The 19,955-nt window shown below is 38.1% G+C and overlaps 1 protein-coding gene across 2 annotated transcripts in view; it reads left to right on the top strand.

Moving 5' to 3' along the window:
• The first annotated feature begins 662 nt into the window (after positions 1 to 662).
• The window catches only part of LOC114670113 (cubilin-like), a 34,960-nt gene continuing 15,667 nt past the window's right edge, over positions 663 to 19,955 (top strand). The window contains exons 1-2 of one of the 2 annotated variants that reach the window (XR_013397796.1): positions 663 to 895; positions 5,110 to 5,328. Coding sequence is in view for 1 of the 2 variants with exons in the window: in XM_077945527.1 (XP_077801653.1) it covers positions 1,239 to 1,294; positions 5,110 to 5,328 (275 nt within the window). In the remaining variant the exon portion in view is untranslated. Of the gene's footprint in view, positions 896 to 1,175; positions 1,295 to 5,109; positions 5,329 to 19,955 lie in introns of those variants that run through there. The other variant, XM_077945527.1, reaches the window with a different exon arrangement.

Raw genomic sequence — 19,955 nt, 5'->3', positions numbered from 1 at the left:
AGAGTCAAAATCTGAATTCATGCCAGGCTTCCTCCGAACACCAGGTCCTCAGTGTTTACCAAAACTGTCCTCAAATGACACATTTTCTTCTTTTTTATTTATTTATTTATTTATTTATTTATTTATTTATTTTGAGACAAAGTCTCACTTTGTGACCCAGGCTGGAGTGCATGTTAGTCAGGCTAACATGTCAAGTGATTCTGACTTCAAGTGATCCGCCCGCCTCAGCCTCCCAAAGTGCTAGGATTATAAGCGTGAGCCACCACGCCAGGCCTCCAAGGATACATTTTCTAACTACTTATCTATTTTTATTCCTGTATCAGACCACCTCTAAACTGATGCTATAAGAGATGGCTTGCGTCCTTGGTCAATTTTCTCCCCAGTCTTACCTATTCCCAACAAGACTGATGAGGGTAATGCAACCTCCCATTCTCCAGAATGATAAAGTTCAAGACTGTTTTCTCCCGACAGCCTGTTTCAGTGGTGTATGGCATGTGGTGGGAAACTCTGAAAGGTAATATAGTTCATGGCCATATAGGACTTTGCATATAGAAGCCTGATGGGCTAAGACCACACCTACCTACCTCCCCTCTATTTGTCTGTTATCATTTTCTGCCCTAAAGATCCTGTACTCCCTGCAGTTTACTTCCAAAGACCTCATGTATCAGTTGGCTCTCAAACTGAAAGACATCTCTCATCAAGCCTGATTTGGTTCCTGTATCAGGCAGTAAGTGTTCTATAGGCTGCACCTCAAAGAAAACTGCAGCTCCCACCGGGACTATTTGTAGGAAAACAGAGCGTCCTTTAGGTCCTGGGGACAAAAGAACAAAAACTGTCAGATGGCCAGGAGCAGGAGGCCTGTGAAGTACACCTGCCCAGGCGTGGAAGCGTAACGGTGAGCTGTTTGCTGCTGTGACTCACTATCTGTTTCTTATATGTGTAGGATTATTGCCTTGTTCTGTTCAGATTGCTTTAACAAAATACCATAAACTGGGTGGCTTATAAACAACAGAAAGCTGCAAAAGTCCAAGGTCAAGACAGATTCGATGCCTGGTGAGCTCCTGTTTTCTGGCTCATAGAAGGCAATTTCTTGCTGTGTCTTCATGAGATGGAAGGGATAAGGGCTCTCTCCCGGGCCTCTTTTGTAAAGTTCTAATCCCATTTGTGAGGGCTCCTCCCCCATGACCTAATCACCTCCCAAAGGCCCCACCTCTTAATACCATTAGCTTAGGGAACATATGAATTTAGGGGAACACAAACATTCCCACCATGGTATACACACCAACTCATACAGGTATGTTATATATTCTCTCTCTTTCTGTCTCTCTCTCTCTCTATATATGTGTGTGTGTGTATATATATATAATCTAAATATATTTTTTCAGTTTTCAGCCTGGATCCTAGAGCTCACCATAATCAAATTTATGTCTGCATGTTTATTTTATTTTATTTTACTGATTTATTTATTTGAGACAAGGTCTCACTCTGTCACCCAGGCTGGAGTTCAGTGGCGTGATCTTGCCTCATTGCAACCTCCGCCTCTCGGGTTCAAGCGATCCTCCCACCTTAGCCTCCCGAGTAGCTGGGACTACAGGTGTGTGCCACCAGCCTGGCTGATTTTTTTTGTATACGTATGTTTGGTAGAGATGGGGCTTTGCCGTGTTGGCCAGGCTGGTCTTGGACGCCTGACCTCAAGTGATCCACCTGCCTTGGCCTCCCAAAGTGCTGGGATTACGGGTGTGAGCCACTGCACCCAGCCTACGTCTGCAGGTTTAGAGAATTATTTATTGTGAACTAAGAGCCTACATTCTATGAAACAAATAAGATTCCAGGTGTGGTAGAAGATGCAGATATTAATAAAAGGCTCTCAAAGATTCTGGCTACACAAATTTTTCTGTCAATGGGCTTTTTCAGATCTCTTCTGTGCTCTCCTAGGAAAATTATGTAAAATAAAAAGCCAAAGCAGATTTAAGTCCTCTCAGAAACTGAGATTTTATCTTTCTTTGTGGATTCTTATTGTGGAAAATAAATATGTTTTCTGTTGAGAATTAAAATGAATGCAGTGTTGTTGGAAATTATCTAGCTATTGTTCTTCTCTAATCTTTTACAATAACATTAAATATTACATGTGGTAAAAGAAAATCAATAATTTTTTCACCTCCTTCCTTATCATCAGTTTGAAAACCTTCAACCAACCAAAACCTTTTAGAAAAAAAATTAACATTTTTTTTCTCAAGGCTATTAAAAGGAAGCATTTATTATATATTTTCTTTTTAGTGTGTGCTGTTGGTGTGTTTATATGCATTGTGAAAATCCAAGAGGGAATACAGTAGGCTACATTTCTTAAATGTATTTCATTACAGTACTTATGCTTGATCTTATGGACCTAGTGTTTCAAGGAGCACACTTTAGTAATAAACGTAATTGAATGAAACTAAACCAGAAGATGATATGAAGAGAACACATCTGAGAAATAGGCCATCACAAATGAATTTAATCATTATCAATACACAATATTCTATGGTTTACAAAAAGACCCCGCATGGGGGCGATGATTTAGGAAGTTACTGTCCATCTTGTTAAATTTATAAAATGATGAATATTACAAAATAATATGACTAGTTTTTAACTAACATATGAAAACTTCTATATCCAAAAGAGTACTGCCTTTTTTGAAGTTGTCCCTTGTGATGGCTAAATACTCATCATCACTGGTCATCAGAGAAATGCAAATCAAAACCACAATGAGATACTATCTCACATCAGTTAGAATGATGATCATTAAAAAGTCAGGAAACAACAGATACTGGAGAGGATGTGGAGAAATAGGAATACTTTTACACTGTTGGTGGGAGTGTAAACTAGTTCAACCATTGTGGAAGACAGTGTAGCGATTCCTCAAGGATCTAGAACTATTTGACCCAGCGATCCCATTATTGGGTATATACCCAAAGGATTATAAACCACGCTACTATAAAGACACATGCACACGTATGTTTATTGTGGCACTATTCACAATAGCAAAGACTTGGAAACAACCAAATGTCCATCAATAATAGACTGGATTAAGAAAATGTGGCACATATACACCATGGAATACTATGCAGCCATAAAAAAGGATGAGTTCATGTCCTTTGCAGCGACATGGATAAAGCTGGAAACCATCATTCTGAGCAAACTATCACAAGGAGAGAAAACCAGACACTACATATTCTCACTCATAGGTGGAAATTGAACAATGAGATCACTTGGACACAGGCTGGGGAACATCACACACTGGGGCCTGTCATGGGGTGGGGGGATGGGGAAGGAGAGCATTAGGAGAAATACCTAATGCAAATGACGAGTTAATGGGTGCAGCAAACCAACACGGCACATGTATACATATGTAACAATTCTGCATGCCGTGCATATGTACCCTAGAACTTAAAGTATACTACTAATAATAAAAAGTCCAGATATTATTTCCAAGCATATTTTGACCAATCGTAGTATCATTACAATAAGTATTTAGCTATCTCAAGGGACAGCTTATTATATATTTTCAAAATTATTCCATATGATGGAATATTTATTAGAGCTACTGGCAAAAATAAATTGAAAAAGCAGGCTGGGCCTATTGACCCATGCCTGTAATCCCAGCACTTTGGAAGGCAGAGGCAGGCGGATCACCTGAGGTCAGGAGTTCAAGACCAGCCTAGCCAACATGGTGGAAACCCCATCTCTAACCAAAAAAAAAATACAAAAACTAGCTGAGCATAGTGGTACACACCTGTCATCCCAGCTGTTTTGGAGGCTGAGGCAAGAGAATTGCTTGAACCTGGGAGGTGAAGGTTGCAGTGAGCCAAGATTGTGCCACTACACTGCGGCCCGGGCAACAGAGTAAGACTCCATCTCAAAAAAAAAAAAAAAAAAAAAAAAAAAGAGAGAGAGAGAGAGAAAAGGAAAAGCAGAAGAACCTACAAAAATGAGGACAAGATCACAAATAATTTAAACAAGTTTAAAAAATAAGCTATAATAAACCCACCATAAAACTCTAAAGTAAAACCATGTAGGAAGCCTTGCTTGTTCAGGAACTCTGGAAATTGTTATTTCAAATGATCAAGAATAAGGCCTAAATTAAACACTGTATAAGACAGAGAAAAGCATCTGTCAGGATAGGTTATGCATGGTAACAAACAACCCCATGGCACAGCAACTTAACTCAACAAGTTTATTTCTCATTTAAATGAGTATGTTCAGTGTGGCCTGGCATGGAAACTCTGCTCATCATGGTCATTCAACAACCCAGGCTGATGGAAGCTTCATTTTTACATTTGCTTCCATGATCATCACTGCAGTGGGAAGGCAATGTGGAAAAGCAAGAAGTCATTTGTAAAACTTCTTCCATAAAGTAATATGTCTCCCTCCTGCTTACATTTCTGTGGTCAAAGCAACTCCCAGCAGCCATTCCAAACCTCAAAGTGTGCACCTAGGGCAATCCTACCGGTGCTGGGGAGGCAGAGAGCTGGAACCATGTGCAGAAGAGTCAGTGACCACCACAGAGATCTTATATGGGAATTTCTTGTTTTTCACCTGACCTTAATAGAAACTCCATTTTAAAAGAGGGAAATGAGACTGTGAGAAGGAGAATGGAGCTATGAGTCTAAAACCAGCATTTCTTCTATTATATTAGTATGCTTTCCATAAGTTCTACTTCATCTCATAAAATAAAAAGGGAAGAGTAAATACCATATTTTTAATGAGGCCTAAAAACCTGAAGTGTTGCTGGGATAATAAGTATCAGTTCAACTTTTCAAAACTTGATCTCAGATGGACTTTAATATGCCATAGACTGTGAATTCCTTGAAGTCTTAAGACTGTATCTTACTCACCTTGACATCCCCAGCTGCTATCACAGTTTTTGGTGTATTGTAATTACTAAAACCAAATTTGGCAAAACTTTTGAACTGATCAGTAAGGTACTGTCTGATTTCTAATATTTCCTATCAAGTGAGGCTTGAATGCTCTGCTGTTAGTTTTTTCCTTGTCATTTTTTGCAATAGCTAAAGCTACAATTTAGTAGACGTCCAAATGGAAACATCAGTATTAACAAGGTACATTTCACAGGTTCAGAGATTTTGATGCGGTTCCTTCCACCTCCTGCTCCCATGACTACCTGGCAATTAATGATGGTGCCAATACCAGCGATCCCCTTCTTGGCAAATTATGTGGTTCCAAGCGCCCACCAAATATGAAGAGCCACAATAATAGTATGCTCCTGGTGTTCAAGACAGATTCGTTTCAAACAGCAAGAAGCTGGAAGATACCTTTTCGGCAGTCATTGGGGTAAGAATTCCGGATATGTAAATCTATTTTTCAGGACTGTTACCTTTCTGCTTTATTCATTTTTTCCCCACCTGACTATAATTGCTTTTCACTGAAGCTTAGAAGAATATGCCATGTAAAGGCTTGGTTTTAAAAATTATGTATGACATATTTTACTGTTGTAAAAAATCACTCAATAAAGGTACCTCTCCAGCATACAAAGACGAAGTCTTTCTACACAATCACACTCAGAAAAGTCCCGAGACTCATTTTATCACCTATAGAAATGGTATAAGTTGAGCCTAAATGTAGACAAGGGCCAGGTCAAAAAAGAAAGCCCCATTGCCTATGCCAACTTTATCAGCTGGGCGCGGTGGCTCACGCCTGTAATCCCAGCACTTTGGGAGGCCAAGGCAGGTAGATCACCTGAGGTCAGGAGTTCAAGACCAGCCTGGCCAACATGGCAAAACCCCTTCTCTGCAAAAATACAAAAAGTAGCTGGGAAGGGTGTTGTGGCCTGTAACAACTGAGGTGGGAGGCTGAGGTGGGAGAATCACTCGAACCCAGGAGGTGGAGGTTGCAGTGAGCCGAGATTGTGCCATTGCACTCCAGCCTAGGGGACAGAGTGAGACTCCGTCTCAAAAAAAAAAAAAAAAAAGGATAACTTTGGTAGCGTGGTGGAGGAAGGTGTGAAGAACCTATAACCTGGGAAGGAAGAAGCTTATGATAGAAATATTGATGGGAAATGTCAAAGCCTTGAACGAATACAGAGGGAAAACAGATAAAAGAAACGGCAGAAATCTGAGAGACGGAAGGTAGGATACATTGGAAGCACGGTGTTTGGACTCTGACGATATTTTAATGAGGGTGTGTATTGAGGATGACTTTCTGTAGGTAATTTGTTGGATGGTGGTGCCTTAGGAGACTATGATTTAAGGGAGAAATGTTATATTTAATTTGGGGCATTTTGGGTTGGAAGACCTGTCTAAATAGAGCTGTTTAGTTGGAAGCTGATGCTTGAGAAGGAATTTGGGCTGGAGAGCGTGATGTAGGCGGAACAGGTAAAGTTAGGTGTGAGGATAAACTGAAAATATGCCCCAGATTACTCCCACTGAATATGAAAAATAAATTATGAACATCAAACACTGCATGTGAGAAATAAATGATCAACATCAAACACTGCATGTGAGAAATAATCACCCAGATCAAATTAAGTCAGAACTTTGAATAATTTAAAATCAGTGGCACAGTCTAAGATCATTAATATTCTACTCTGGAAAGTGTTTTCATCCTTTTCCATTTGAATATAGATGTGATTAATGTGCTAAAAATGCATAGCTCTCCAAACAAATCTCATACTCTGTAAAGACTCAGAAAAACCCAGGCAGCTTTCTGTAATAATAACCCTCATTCACTTTTCAAACTCTTTCTCTTTCTCCCATAGTGTGGATAAACTTCATTTCTCTGATGCAAAGCAGAATTTGCCTTCAACTTCTTGATATTGGGCATATGAAATTTTTTATGCATTTCTTGAGGAAAGCAATTAGACATTGTGTTTTGAAGGCTTCCCAGTAAACCACACACCTCATGACAAATTGTATCAGGAAATCCCTTTGCCACTTTTCCTACTTAGCTGTCTCAACAGTAACTTGAAAGCAAGTCTCATGGGCAGTCAGAGAGCGTTGCCTTGATAGAATCGTGTAAGTGAAATAGCATACAAAAGACACAAGGCTATTTTGAAAGAAAAATTAATTTTCCTTTGGAGATTTTTTTTTTTTTTTTGCACAAAAAAAGGGATATATTCTTGCCTTTAGCACAGACTTTAGACCAAAGGGCGTATGTCTGCATTTGCTTTGCTACCTTTCAAGTTGTTTTTCTTTTTCCTAATATATTCTCACGAGAAAATGGTAATCACTGTGTTAACACTCTTTGCACTGCTGTCATCTGCATGAAGCTTCTCAAGTGAGCCAGGGTTCCCTAGCTTTATTAAATTACTGTGTCTTTCCGAGCCACAAAGAATACATTTTTAGACTTATTGTGATTTAACAGAAGGAAAAATCTTACACTGTCAGAAGCATTGTCTATGCATGAGTCATTGAACAATTACAGTCACTTACTGTTTTCCTCTGGCCACAGTTAGAGAAAAGGTTTAAGTGAAGAATGCAAAAATGGAACTCCTTGCCAGTGTTGTGTTACCCCTATATTTCATGAATATGATTGTTACCTCTTTTTCATCTGTATAGATGCCATCAGCCACTTGGAAATACTTAAGAAGTCATTGTAACTACTCTTTGATGGTAATGCTTAAGTGAAAAACCTGAGTATTATCATTTTGCCTTGCAGTGCTCTTACAAAGATTTCGAGATCACATTGACAAGTTTATTTATCATTCCGCATAACTTTTAGATTTTGTTTCATTTTAATTTTTGTTGTTTGTGGTGAGGAAAGGAGGAAGGAACAATAAGAATAGCTTTGATTATAGGGTTTATAGGGTCTTTTAGTTATAGATCTGGATGAAAACACTTAAACTTGGCTAATAAGGTGCCCCTTTCACCTCCAACTCATTTATGTAAAACAACTCTGCCTTTCCCCTAAAGAGAGGGAAAGTAACTTTGTGGACCAGATAGTGAATTTTCATTTACAAGACTGTTCAGCCTGGAAAACAATATCTTCACTTTGTAAATAATTGATGTGAAGAGGAGACCATATTATTCTATGACGTTTCTGTTTTGATCTTAACTAAAACACTACGTAGGGTTTTGCAGATTTGCTATTTAGATTATACAGCTGACAATGCTTGTACATCTGCTTCCATTTTTCAGGAGTTGACAAACAGACTGGCTTATATAATTATGTGACTATTAGGTTAATTTCATCTTGTGCATTTGTTATATTTGTATTGGTAGTGAGTCACAGCAAATTTGGGAGAACTATCCCTTAGTTGCTAATTACTAAATATGTAGTGAAATTGGGTCTCCTTTTTCCATGGAATTTCTGCCGCTGGAGGCCCATGTGCGTGGGATGTGAGGTAAGGAGAAAGCACATTTGGCAAGCAGGAGCTGATCTCTAACTGCAGTGGAAATGTGCCTGCTTGTTTCTCCCATGTGCTTCAACACGGTATGAATAATTGAATAAATGAATGGCTGACAACAAGCAAAATGATCACACTGGGCTGCAGCAATCTGTGAAACTCTGAAATAATCTGCAAACCTGAGCACTTTTCTTAACCAAGTTCATAGTCTGCATCAGATTGTCAATGGCTTCTATGATCCTATAAAGTTTAAAAAGCTGTTGGTTCTGTGGATTTGGCTAAGTAGGCATGGCCTGTAGGCAGAACAGATACTTTTAAGTGCCTTTTGTTCTGTTAACTTCTGCTAGATTAGTTGCTGCATCTTCCTTTACCAGTAGAGTCAGCTCCAGCCTTGACTCTGCTTATGTGTGTCCCGCACAAAGCACTTCACACTTGCAAACGTGTTTTTAACCATCAGAGACTCCATGTTCTTCTTCCCAAATGGGCCTCTTACCAGAGAGTTGCTCAGTCTATTCGCAATATGCTCATCACACTACACACCAAACTTCTTCTACACGTAGGGTTAGATTAGGGGCTTTCAGTGAACTTATTTATTTACTGTGCAGTACATTCGTTGTCTCATTTTTTTTCTAAAATGATGTATTCTATAACACTTCAGCGAAACTTCAGTGTAAAAATAGAACTTGGCTCTACTAGATGTGAGGTCTGCAGGTATCTCAATTAGTGAGTTGTCAAGAAGGCAGTGAGGAGTGCCCCCTGCAGGACAGCACAGGAGGACAGCTGGGGAAGATGCACCCTCAGGGACAAGCCAGGTCAGTGGCTGGACTCAAAGCTCCCAGGCAGTCCCTGTTGCCCAGAGCACATGTGCTGCCGAGGAGGGCCACTGTCTGTCTTCCTCCACCTTGGGTATTTGTCACGTGGAGGATGAGTCAGGTTCCATTAAGGTCGGACTCAGAGACCTTTACTAAGAGTTCAAGGCAAAAATACCCAAGCACATATGTAACAAGGACAGAATGAATTACAGTCCAACAAATGTAGAGATATGGCCAGATAGGCCAGGCACAGTGGCTCATGCCTGTAATGCTGGCACTTTGGGAGGCTGAGGCAGGCAGATCACTTGAGGTCAGGAGTTCGAGACCAGCCTGGCCAACATGGTGAAACTTCGTCTCTACTAAAAATAAAAAAAATTAGCTGGGCATGGTGGCGCATGCTTGTAAACTCAGTTACTTGGGAGGCTGAGTCAGGAGAATCACTTGAACCCGGGAGACAGAGGTTGCAGTGACCCGAGGTTGCACCATTGCTCTCTAGCCTGGGGAACAAGAGCGAAACTCTGTCTCAAAAACAAAACAAAACAAAAAAAGTAATATGGCCAGATGGAAAGAGCTGATTGATGTCATTGCCTGGTGATATGGCTTTGGAAAAGATCTATAACACTTTGGAAATCAATTTTTATCCAAAAAACTGATCAATTTGAAATATTACAACCGTTTATCTTTTAAGAATGTGATGGGGATGAAGCAGATAATTTCTGGAAAGCACCTTAGCTGTCAGAGTGAAAGAATCTATGCATTAGAAAGTAATATTGAAGTCCCAAATTTTCAAGCCCCTCCCCCTGACCCTATTGCTAAGGTTAGGGGATGGCTGAGGGTGGGGTGGGCAGGGATCAACATTCTCAACAGGACCACATCATGCTACAATGATTTCTTGTTCATCCCTACCCACTTTGCAGTGACACCTAACCCTCAAATCCTAAAGTACATTTCATAACCTAAATCTGAAATCAAAAGCTACATTCTGATTAAATCCTCAGGCCTTGCAGAGGCCTGGTACATAATTTTTACTCCATCAATATTGTCCATATGAGTGATTTACAGAATAAATGGATAAATTGTGCCTACTTCAAAAATCATATTTTATAATGAGAAATAATAATATACCGCATAGTATACATCAGATTTTAATCTAGATTCAGCTCATTCTCAAAATTCAATCCTGGTTTATAAAACTGCTGCTTAAGCTCTACACAGGGAGGTAAATTGAATCACTTCCATCCTCAGAGAATTAGGAATACCAGATCACATTCAATATTTGGGTCATCTGTGTTTCTCACCTGTGGATTTTTGCCTGTTATCTTAAACATCTGGAAAATGCCTCTCAAACACGTTAAAGGAAGGCAGTGGGAGTGGCAGGAGGAAGTTGAAGGAGTTAAAAAAAAAAAAGAAGGAAACAGAGAAGAAAGAAAGAAGGAGACAGAGAAAGCTGAAGAGGGTCTAGGGCCACAAAGATGGAAAATATGGTCACAACAAATAGAAAAAACCTAACAAGTACAATTCAGACTTCTGCTTGCAGCTATTTTTAATTTTCCTGGTTTTGATGTTAAATTTAAACTTTGTGAGGCATTCTAAAAATAGCTAGCCAATACAAGAATAAACTTTTAAAAATTAAATGGCATTAAAAATATATGTGTATGTGTCTCTAGGTACCTGTCGGCAGCCTGACTGAAGCTGTCAGCTCACATTACTGTTAGAAGTACAAATGTAATAAAGAAGTTGAATTATAACTTGAATAATTCAATAAATCACTGATCAAATAACTCTCAGTTTAGTAATAATGGGGGTATTACTTGAAAGCAACCAAGGCATGTTATTTTTCTGGTTTCCTAATGTCATTTGCTCCCTTGATGAAGTCTGAGAATGAGATGAGCTGAAACTGTAAATCCATTCAAAGAAAAACCCAACTAAGCTTATTTCTGCCCTTTTTAAGCCCTGTACCTTTCACTGGTGATTAGACTTCCCTTGGGGGATGATACCAAAGACAAGGTTATCTTCAGGTTATTCTTTGTGAGTTTTATGGGGAAAGGTTTTTTGCAGAGCTGAGAATGTGGGATCAGGATAAAGAAACCAACAAATACTTAGTTCACCAAAGCTTTACAAAAGCGAGTAGACAGGAGTTAAATACTAAATCAGCAAGAAGAAAGGAAAGGTTCTTAATAAATATATTTCAACACCGGAGTCTGTGCCCCCACCGATGACTAGATTGTCGTTCCTGGTCTTGAAGGGTGGGGCTGTCCTTGTGAAAATAAAACCAGATGGTATTGTGGAGACCAAACTAAGTAATAAAATTGAGTTAATGTTAAATTATAAGATAACATTTTGAAAAACATTGAAGGGAACAAGTGCTGGGAAGAAGCACTTATTTTGTGTAATCTAAAACACAAGAAACGACCTAGTTTTATTGCAGGCAACTGGTTATTTTGGGTTAAATTACCCATAAATTTCCTATAATAATCATCATCCTTACTCAGATCAGCCTGGTTTTGATACAGTATTCCGAAGAAGGTAAAAGGTAAAAGCAAAATATATACAGTCAGCAATAAAAATTTTAAAAGATTCTTTTGTTATAAATGAATTGTTAGGAAATAAAATAGTGGGACTGTGTTCTCCTCATACTAAGATATGGAAAGTCTGTTAACTTTATGTGGTAGCTGTACATTTTGCTTGCTCGCAAGTAAAGACTTGTCAGGAAATCCCAGGGCATCATGAAAATGACTGCCTGTCCTCAAGACTGTGCCCTACAAGATGTAGCATGAGCTGCTTGATGTATACTACTTCATCTAATCCTCAGAACTACCCCATGAGACAAGAATTACCCCATTTTACAACGGAAGAAATAATAACTTAAGAGATTAAGTAATTTGTCTATGGTCAAAGGGTTTGTAAGAGGTAAAGCCAAGCTTTGAACTAGGTTTGACAGTCCCCCAACTCATGATTTTCTTAATAAGCCTTCATTGCCTCTGTGGGAATTGATGAAAAATGCCCAGGGATGCTTTATTGTTTATTTTTTTGACATGGAGTCTTGCTCTGTTGCCCAGGCTGGAGCGCAATGGTATGATCTCGGCTCACTGCAACCTCCTTCTCCCAGGTTCAAGCAATTCTGCCTCAGCCTCCTGAGTAGCTGGGACTACAGGCGTGCGTCACCACACCTGGCTAATTTTTGTATTTTTAGTAGAGACAGGGTTTCACCATGTTGGTCAGGCTGGTCCGGAACTCCTGACCTTGTGATCCACCTGCCTCAGCCTCCCAAAGTGCTGGGATTACAGGCATGAGCCACTGCAACCAGACCCCAGGGATGCTTTTTAACGGAAGTGTTTGCAAAGGGCACTGGAAGCACAAAGGAAGGGATCTATGGTACTTGGATATTTGGTGGAAAAAAGGACACAAGATTGTTAGAGGATCCACCTCACAGAATGTGAGTCCTGAATTACGGTGCAATGGGTAAGAAGTTAAACTTGGAGCATCGTATCCCAGATTCATATTCAGTTTGTACATCTCATTGAGGTTGACCTTGGACAATTTACCTATCCACTCAGGGTCTTGATTTTTTTTTTATCTGTAAAAAGAGTACACTAATAGTAACAACCATATAGAGTTCAGTGATGACTAAATTAGAAAATACTTGTCACTCATTTAGCAAGCAAGAATTTTTAGATATAAATAGTATTATTTTGGAAGGATGATAAGGTATTCATTGGTCAGGCATGGTGGCTCACCCCTGTAATCCCAACACTTTGTGAGGCCGAGGCAGGGAGATCACCTGAGGTCAGGAGTTTGAGACCAGCCTGGCCAACATGGTGAAACCTCATCTCTACCAAAAACGCGTGGTGGCACGCACCTGTAGTCCCAGCTGCTCGGGCAGCTGAAGCAGGGGAATCGCTTGAACCTGGGAGGTGGAGGTTGCAGTGAGCTGAGATCACACCACTGCACTCCAGCCTGGGTGACAGAGTTTCTCTCTGTCAAAAAAAAAAAAAAAAAAAAAAAAAGGTCATTCATTGGGAAAATGGACAATTTATGGGGAAGAAACACATATGTACAAAGTTACAGGTTTATCCCATTTCAAGGGATACTGACTAAACTGCCCATTGTAATGCTTCGGGGCATAAGGTGGAGAACAACAGGTGCTGAGACATGAGAGATAGGCAAAGGCTGGACATGGAGGGCTCTGTATCATGTGCAAAGGTGAGCCCGTAATTGTTTTGAGCTGGAGAGTGCTATGATCTAGTCAGATTTATTTTAGAAAGCACATCCTAGCACCGTGGGCATGATGTTTTGAAGCAGCAGTCCAGGGAAAAAGTTAGGAAAGCACTGCAATAGTTTAGGCATGGGATGTTAAGAGCAGTGGTACTATGAAAAGAAAGAAAGGGACTGAAAGGAGAAATCCTCAAGATAGTGAATCAATAACACAGTGTTCCATTTGAAAGAGGTGGCTTGGGAAAAAGAAATAATAATGCTCCTAAAGTTTCTGGACAATATCTTGAGACACCATCATTCAAATAGAAAATTACTAGGAGAGGACAGCGCTTTGCAGAATAAAATAATAAAAGCTTTAGGTTTTGTCTGGAGAATTTGATGCCTTTAGGATATCCAGCTAGTGTTCAGTAGGTAGTCAGATAAGAGAGTTAGAAGATCAGTAGAATCATCTTGGCTAGAGTTTTGCTCTAAAAAGAGCAAAATTAAAAAATTTTGAAACCAGCGTGGCACATATACATTTGTAATTATCATATCTTTCTGGTAGATTGACTCATACCATTATGTAACAACATTTTTAAATGCTTTTTGCCTTAATTTCTACTTGTTCTGATTTAGTATAACTTCCATAGCTCTCTTTTGGTTCATATTTGCGTGACATATGATTAAACTCTTTTATTTTCAACTTTTCTCTATCCTGAAGAATATATTTGACTTTTGTTTGGCTATGTCTTTCAATTGGAGAATTTAATGTGTTTATATCTGATAAAATTGCTAACAGTATTAGTTCTAAATAGACCTTTCTACTATTTGTGTTTGGTTTGTCCCACCTCTTTTTATGTTCCTTTAACTATCTTTTCTTTTTAAAATTAATCACTTTTTTATTACTCCCTTTTTAAAATTATTACTTACACATCCTGTTACTCTTATTTCAATATTTACCTTAGAGATTACAGTATTCAACCTTGATATGTTAGAATCTAATTAAAAATCAATACTTTTATCATGTTATAATCAATGCAAGGATCTTGGAACATTTTAAACCCATTTACCCACTTCTTGTCTTTTGTGCTATATATGTTAAGTATCTTAATTCTACATACCTATTAGGTTCACAAAACATTTTTGTTGTTTTACACAATTATTAACAATGTAGAATTACCATTGCTATTATTTTTTCTTTTGTTCCTGAAATTCTATACTTCCATGTGGGATCAATTTATTTCTTTTGGAACACCTCTCTTTTATGTTTCTTTTATTGGAGATCTTCTGGTAAAATGTGTTCTTTGTTTTTGTTTTTCAAAAGTGACTTGATTTTCTTAAATTTTGTTGGATTCTTTCTCTGAATATAGAGTTCCAATTTGGAGTTTATGTTCTTTCAGGACTTTACAATGCTATTCCATCATGCTCTGGCTTGTATTATTTTGATTAGGAAGTCATTGCTTTCTATACCTGGGAACCCCCTATCCCTCCCTCAGTCATCTCATTGTAGAGTACTGTTATTGTTGCTGTTGTTTTTAACAATTTTATTTTAGCCATTTAATTTTATTTATTTTAGTTTAGCCATTTAATTTTATTTAATTTTATTTTAGCCATTCTGGTAGGTATGTATTAACATCTCATGTGGTTTTAATTTGTGTTTCCCTAATGGTGAAGAATTTCATGTGCCTTTTTGTCATCCGTATATCCATTCTCTGGTGAAATATATATTTATATTTTTTGCTCATTTTCTAATTGTGTATTTTTCTACTGCTGGGTTTTGAGAGATTTTTATCTATTCTTAATAATGATCCTTTGTCAGTATGTGGTTTGCAAATGTTATTTCCCAGTCTATGTCTTGCCTTTTCATTTTCTGGCCTTATATTGGCGTTTCACTGAAGAAAAATTTTTAATTTTGACGTCCAATTTATTGACTTTTTCTTTTATAGATTAAGTTTTTGTTGCCAAATGTAATAATTCTTTGCCTACCCCAAGGTCCCAGAGATTTTTCTGCTGTTTTCTTCTAAAAGTTTTATGATTTTACATTTTTCATTTGTTTCTATGATCCATTTTGAGTTCATTTTGGTTTAGATATGAGATTTAGGTGGAAGTCAATTTTTTGCCTCTGGATGTTCAATTGCTCTAGCACCATTGGTTGAAAAGGCTGTCCTTCCTTCATTGAATTGCTTTGGCACCTTTGAAAAAAATCAGTTGGGCATATTTGTGTGGGTCTGTTTCTGGGTTCTCTATTCTATTCCATTATGTGTCTAACTCCTCACCAATATCACACCGTCTTGATTGCTATAGCTACATGGTAAGCCTCAATTTCAGGTGGAGTGATTCCTCCCACTTAATTTTTCTTTGTGAAGATTGTTTCAGCTATTTGAAGGCCTGTGCCTTTCCATACAAACTTTAAAATAAAGGCTGGTGCAGTGTCTCATGCCTGTAATCCCAGAGCTTTGGGAGGTCAAGGTGGGAGGATCCCTTGACACCAGGAGTTTGAGACTAGCTTGGGCAATATAGCAAGACTCTGTCTTCACCAAAAATAACAAAATTAGCTGGGCATGGTGGCGCTCGCCTGTGGTCCTAGTTAACTGGGAGACTGAGGCAAGAGGATCCCTTGAGTCCAGGAGTTCAAAGTTGCAGTGAACTGTGATCACACCACTGCATTCCAGCCTGGGTGACAGAACAAGACCCTATCCTAAAAAATAAAAAATAAAAATAAATTAAGCTATGTTTGCAGAAAAACTTTGCTAAGATTTGTATAGGAATTGCATTAAATCTATGTATCAATTTGGGGAAAATTGATGTCTTTACTATGTTGAATTTTCCAGTCCATGAGCATGTATGTATCTAGACTTATTTAGGCCTTTTTTTATTTATTTCATTATTTTGTAATTTTCATCACATAAGCCTGTATATGCTTCATTAAGTATATACCTAAATATTTCATTTTTTAGAATGATTATAAATGGTGTTGTTTTTAATTTTGGTCTCTACATGTTAACGGTTAGTATATTAAAATTTGATTGATTTTTGTGTATTGTTCCTTTATCCTGAGTTCTTGCTGAACTCACATATTCGTTCTAAGAATATTTTTCTATCTTCCTTAGGATTTTCTGCAGATAACAGTTAAACTTGCAAAAGTGGCATTTTATTTCTTCCTTTCCGGTCTCTCTCTATATTTTTCCTTGCTTTATTCTGGTAAGAATTCTAATACTATGTTGAGTTAGAGGGGTGTGAAATAAATATCATTGCCTTGCTCCGGATCATAGGGAGAAAGCATTTAGTATTTCACCATTAAGTATGCTGTTAGCTGTAGATTTTTGCAGGTAGTTTTTATCAAGTCAAGAAATTTCTCTTCTATTCCTAGTTTGCCAAGAGTTTTTATCATGATTGTGCGTTGGATTTTGTCAAATCCTTTTTCAGCATCAACTGACATGATCATATCATTTTGCTTAGTAAATTATTTTTTAAATTTCCAAGTTGGAAAGAATGATTCTCATAAAATGCCCTGGGACTAATGATGTATACATAGAGCATTTTCAGTGATATCTAAATAATGCAAGATAAATTAAAGGATAATGATAAAATTTTTCTTCTTCTAAGTTCTTTGTACGGTATTGCTCTTTTTCTATTAACTACAGCTACTAATGAGCTTGCTGAAATTAACTTTCTTTTAGTAAATTACCATTCTTTTAGTTTTATGATCCTAACTATTACCAAACTAAAAACACATTTTAATTTAGGCTAGGTTTCAAATTAGGATAACTAAAATGAGTCAAATTGAGTGAAGCTACTAAAAACAAACAAAACAATTAAAAATCTCATTACAAAAACTACTAATTTTTCCTGTATAATGTAAATATTATACTTATGTTTCCTGTGTAACATAAATATTATACATAACCAGAGGTTAGGGAGTAAAATAGTAAACACTGTTTACTTTTAGAAAAAAAGACAAAACAGGATCATCTGAAACCTAGTTGAATGTTTTTACATGAATACACTGCTTTGGGGCAATTGTGTATCTGCAGCTTTAAAAACCACAGTAAGGCTGATTCCAAAAAAGGATAATGCTGTTCTAGCCCTGAATCCCTGTGTGATAGAAACGAGGCTGTCTAGGTGTGCTCGCATTTCCCTAAGGTACCAGATTTAAATACCTTTGGATTCTGCTTCCTGTAGTTTCCAGTAAAACCTCCTTCACCTGCAGCCTAAAGCCACAGATGGCTTGCTGGAAATAGGAAAGTGCCTGTCAAGGCAGTAAGTATCTGCCTGTACAGCTTGCTGTGCACCTTCTCAGCAGTGTTCGTCCAGAAACAGGCAGAGATGCTATCTAGACAACCTCAATAAAATGTCAGCCACATGGAATGTGAGCCACAAAAATGTCAGTTCTCCAAATAACAATTTAAAAATGTATCTAACTCCACAGAAGCCTTCAAGATGTTTTACCCTAGAGAATGCAACTATTTTTTCCCTTATCAGATTGATCCTGGCTTGAGCTTCACTCTGAGGTTTAGTCATTGGAAGGTAATACTTCAGGATTCAGTTACTGACTTTTAAGTAAGTAGATTTAGACCTGGATCTCACTGCTTATTATGGGGTTATGCTTCCAATATTTCTTTAGCCAAAACATTTATTTTCTCTGAAGAAATGGCTCTTTTGTGTGACAGAGATATTTCCAATTTAGGAAAGAAAGTTAGAGTGACATTTGTTCTTGGACACAGGGTGTATCATCAGAGAGTGACTGACACACCTGCCTGATGAGGCAGGTGCTGATGGATGAGAGCCGTCTGGGGGGTTCAAAAATGTGTAGTAATGAGGAAATGATGAATTGATGATGCTAAACATATCAAGGTTAAGATGGCTTATACATTAAAGAAAGGCAATTTCAAAATATCAGTATAGTAAATATATATGACCTTCTAATGCATAGGACTTCATTTCAGAGTCACAGAAGTCGCCCTTGTTTATATTCCTCTACCATTGAAACACAGAAAGAGTAACGTGGCAATAGCTACTTTTGGGAAAGAACCCTTCTTTTGTTAATATTGATCCTTACATTTAGACATATATACTTACATTTCATTTTACATAGAGCAGTTGTGCTATGTTTAAGCACTAAAGTGGAGGAATTAGAGCAATTGCTATTTCATGCACTACACAAATACCTGTTCACTCATGTAATATGATATTCACTTCAAATATTTGACTGTTTTGGCCAGGATTATCTGAAGATAATTTTTCTCCATTTTCTTTATTCTGTGTGTATATTTTATGAATTGAGCATTAAGCTCTATTATAATTTCATAGCTCAAACCAGCTATTAATATTAGTGTGTGTATTAGTCTGCTATTACCATGACAGTGCTGCATAACAAACCATCCAAAATTCAGTGTCTTATAATGAACATTTGTTTTTATCACTTATGGGTCCACGGACGAGCTTGCCTGCCACTGTTCCAGGCTGCAGGTTGGCTGTAATTGGCTGTAAAGTTGAGTCCACGTTCAAGTCTGCTCCACATGAATCCACTTTTTCTTTGAACCAGCAGTTACTCAGGGCATGATATCTTAGCAGATCACGGGAGCACAAAGTCCTAGACAAAAATAAAAACAAGAACACAACATAAGCACGTTTAAGGCCTCTGCATGCTTCATGACCACTAATACTCACTGTCTGAAGCAAGTCGTACAGCCAAAGCCTAACATCAAGTGCACAGAAAAATATACTGTATCCATTTTAGTGCAGTGCAAAGAGAGAGACTGAAGACAGAGGGACTGAAGAATTAAAAATCAGCCAATTAAGCTGGGCATGGTGGCATGCACCTGTAATCCCAGCTACTCAAGAGGCTGAGGTGGAAGGATTCCTTGACCCCAAGAATACGAGAACAGTCTGAAAAACATAGAAAGTCTTCATCTAGAAGAAAGAAAGAAAGGGAAAAAAGAAGAAAGAAAAAAAGGAAGAAAGAGAGAGAGAGAGAAAGCAAGAAAGAAATTAAGAAAGAAAGAAGGAGAGAAAGGAAGAAATAGAGAAAGAAAGGAAGGAAGAAGAAAGAAAGAAAGAAAGAGAGAGAGAGAAAGAAAGGAAAGAAGGAAAGAAAGAAAAGAAAAAAGAAAGAGAAAGAAGGAAGGAAGGAAAAGAAAGAGAGAAAGAGAGGGAGAAAGAGAGAAAAGGAAAGGAAAGGAAATGAAGAAGAAAGAAGGAGTGAGGGAGGAAGGGAGGAAGGGAGGAAGGAAGAAGGAAGGAAGGAAGAAAGGAAGGAAGGAAGGAGGGAAGGAAGGAAGGAAGGATCAGTCAATCTACCACTCAATCCATGGCAAACACATCAGTGATTCTTGTTCTGGGGTTCCCTGGAATGAGGGTGTGTGCCTTATGGCATTAGTCATAGTAGTAGCACTACATAATAAGTGTGTGTAATGGCATTCACTGTGCCCAAGTACAATTGCCATTTTGCCATTATGAACTTATTAGTAACAATTAATAAACAAGCAGTGATAAAATAACATTTAGTTTTTGAAGCTGATGTATTATTAGAATAATGCCCAGTAACACCATTTGCCTGTCTACCTACCTCCAGAACTCTTCAGCGCTCCTACTTGCAGCCCTTGCCACAG

This window comes from Macaca mulatta, chromosome 9, assembly GCF_049350105.2.
Source record: "Macaca mulatta isolate MMU2019108-1 chromosome 9, T2T-MMU8v2.0, whole genome shotgun sequence".
Classification (NCBI taxonomy): domain Eukaryota; kingdom Metazoa; phylum Chordata; class Mammalia; order Primates; family Cercopithecidae; genus Macaca; species Macaca mulatta.
The sequence above is the reverse complement of the archived record's forward strand: the minus strand, read 5'-3'. Positions and strand labels throughout refer to the sequence as shown.